Here is a 2,159-nt window from a genome sequence, read left to right as displayed (position 1 = left end):
CTATGGATCGCATAAATTGTAATTCTTCGAAACATATGTCGGAATAAAGTATGCAGTTATAACATGCGTTTTCTCCATTCCTTAAATTTTTAAATATACTCAAATACCCAAAATATCAAGGAGTTTCTGCCTCACCAACAGGAATTACACCACAGTTATTTCGTGATCTTTGCTACCTTGGTTTCTATTAACCCATTTATTCTATCAGAATTATTATTTATTAGGATAGAATAAATACATTTAATTAAATATATATATATATATATATATATATATATTCAAACACGCACACACACACACACACACACATATTGCTAACATCAAAAGAATTCAGAAACTTCCAAAGAATGTGAAATAATTCATTTATAATGGTGGAACATGAAGTGCATAAAGCTATAAATAATGTTTAAATGTTATTACTTATAGCTCTGTGTGCTTTGAATTACACCATTATAAATTAATTATTTCACGTTCTCTCAAAGTTTCTAAATTCTTGATATAAACAACATACAATTCTCACTTGTAAGAACAAAGCTTCTAAAATTCAAGGGATTGCTTTGGTTCACTGGTAGAACGTCTACTATATTTACAGGAGAAGTGGGTTCAAGTCCCACAGACAGCCTTCAAATTTATCAATTTATATATTCAAAGTGATTTATTAACCCACACGCTACTATTTGCCCTTATAAATGACTTTGTGTGTGTGTGTGTGTGTGTGTGTGTGTGTGTTCTGTTTTTACAGATTTCCAAGTTATAGCAAGATTTTCAGGAATATAGAATTCCATAATATAGTTGGGGTTCTGTTTTGCAACTGAAATATTACAAGGAACTGTACAGTCACTTAGCCTGCAAGAAACAACAGCCACATCTCCATTAGATCACATCCTACTATCTTAAACAAAGGAAGATTATAGGACCATAGACAAAACAGTGTCTGCTATACAAGATCATGGGATGATTATGCTTGAAATACTTTAATTCATTGGTTTGATCAATCAGAACTTACCCAAGGCTAAGCAACAACTGAACTATGAATATTCTGTATAAATTACAAATATTTTATGAACTGCGATTAACACATAAGGCATAAAACTAAGCCATGAAATCTGTACCTAAGTCAACACTTACGATTCCTTTGATGCCTCTCTTGTTTCTCTTGATACCAGTAATGTTGTTGTATTTGGAAGGCTCTGAGAATAGCGAAACATGCGTAGAAGGAAGGGCTGCCATGATATTGATGCCACTGTAACCAAGGCCATGGAGATTGTCTTTGACACGAAACGATATTCGACACATATCCTTTGGTGCAAATTCCACATGCTGTAAGGAGTTGTCGTCTGAAATCTTAAGATAAAGAAAAATGCTTCAGAAACAAAATCATTCAAAATAATTCATACTTAGCTACTACCACCACTACTACTACTACTTCATCATTATCATCACCACCACCATCACCATCACTATCATCATTATTTATCATTTTTCACAGACATGGAGCCCACACAGCTCTTCAGCTGACTAGCTCCTGTCAAACTGTCCAACCCATGCCAGCATGGAAAACAGATGTTAAATGATGATGATGATGATGACGACACACGTACAGGTGCTCACACACTGTTACACATAACTATATATATACAATGGACTTCTTTCAGTTTCCATCTACCAAATACACGGACAGGGCTTTGGTTGGCCCAGAAGACATTTACCAAAGATGCTGTGTAGTGGGACTGAACTCAAGACTATATGGTTGGGCAAGCAAGCTTCTTAAATACACGCAGCCATGCTTATGCCTATAATAATAAGCATATATAAATATACACAAGCAAAGATACTAAGGTAGGTTAAAAAAAAATATGGATGACTAAAGAAGGGAGGTTGTGGCTTTTATCCTTCCTTCCTGGTACAAATAACACTATATGAATATATTTATCTTTTTTTTTCTTTTTTTTTACTTGCTTCAGTCTTTCGACTGTGGCCATGCTGGAGCACCGCCTTTACTCAAGCACATCGACCCCCAGGACTTATTCTTTGGAAGCCTAGTACTTATTCTATCGGTGTCTTCTTGCCGAACCACTAAGTTACAGGGACGTAAACACACCAGCATCATCGGTTATCAAGCGATGTTGGCGGGGACAAACACATACACACATACATAT

At 35.4% G+C, this 2,159-nt stretch overlaps 1 protein-coding gene across 1 annotated transcript in view; it reads right to left on the bottom strand.

Moving 5' to 3' along the window:
* The window catches only part of LOC106879097 (G patch domain-containing protein 1), a 25,394-nt gene that overhangs the window by 9,609 nt on the left and 13,626 nt on the right, over positions 1 to 2,159 (bottom strand). Inside the window, exon 7 of the mRNA XM_014928532.2 lies at positions 1,129 to 1,344. Coding sequence (XP_014784018.2) covers positions 1,129 to 1,344 — 216 coding nt within the window. The remainder of the gene's footprint in view (positions 1 to 1,128; positions 1,345 to 2,159) is intronic.

Source organism: Octopus bimaculoides, chromosome 20 (assembly GCF_001194135.2).
Source record: "Octopus bimaculoides isolate UCB-OBI-ISO-001 chromosome 20, ASM119413v2, whole genome shotgun sequence".
Taxonomy (NCBI): domain Eukaryota; kingdom Metazoa; phylum Mollusca; class Cephalopoda; order Octopoda; family Octopodidae; genus Octopus; species Octopus bimaculoides.
This window is presented reverse-complemented; position numbering and strand designations above follow the sequence as displayed.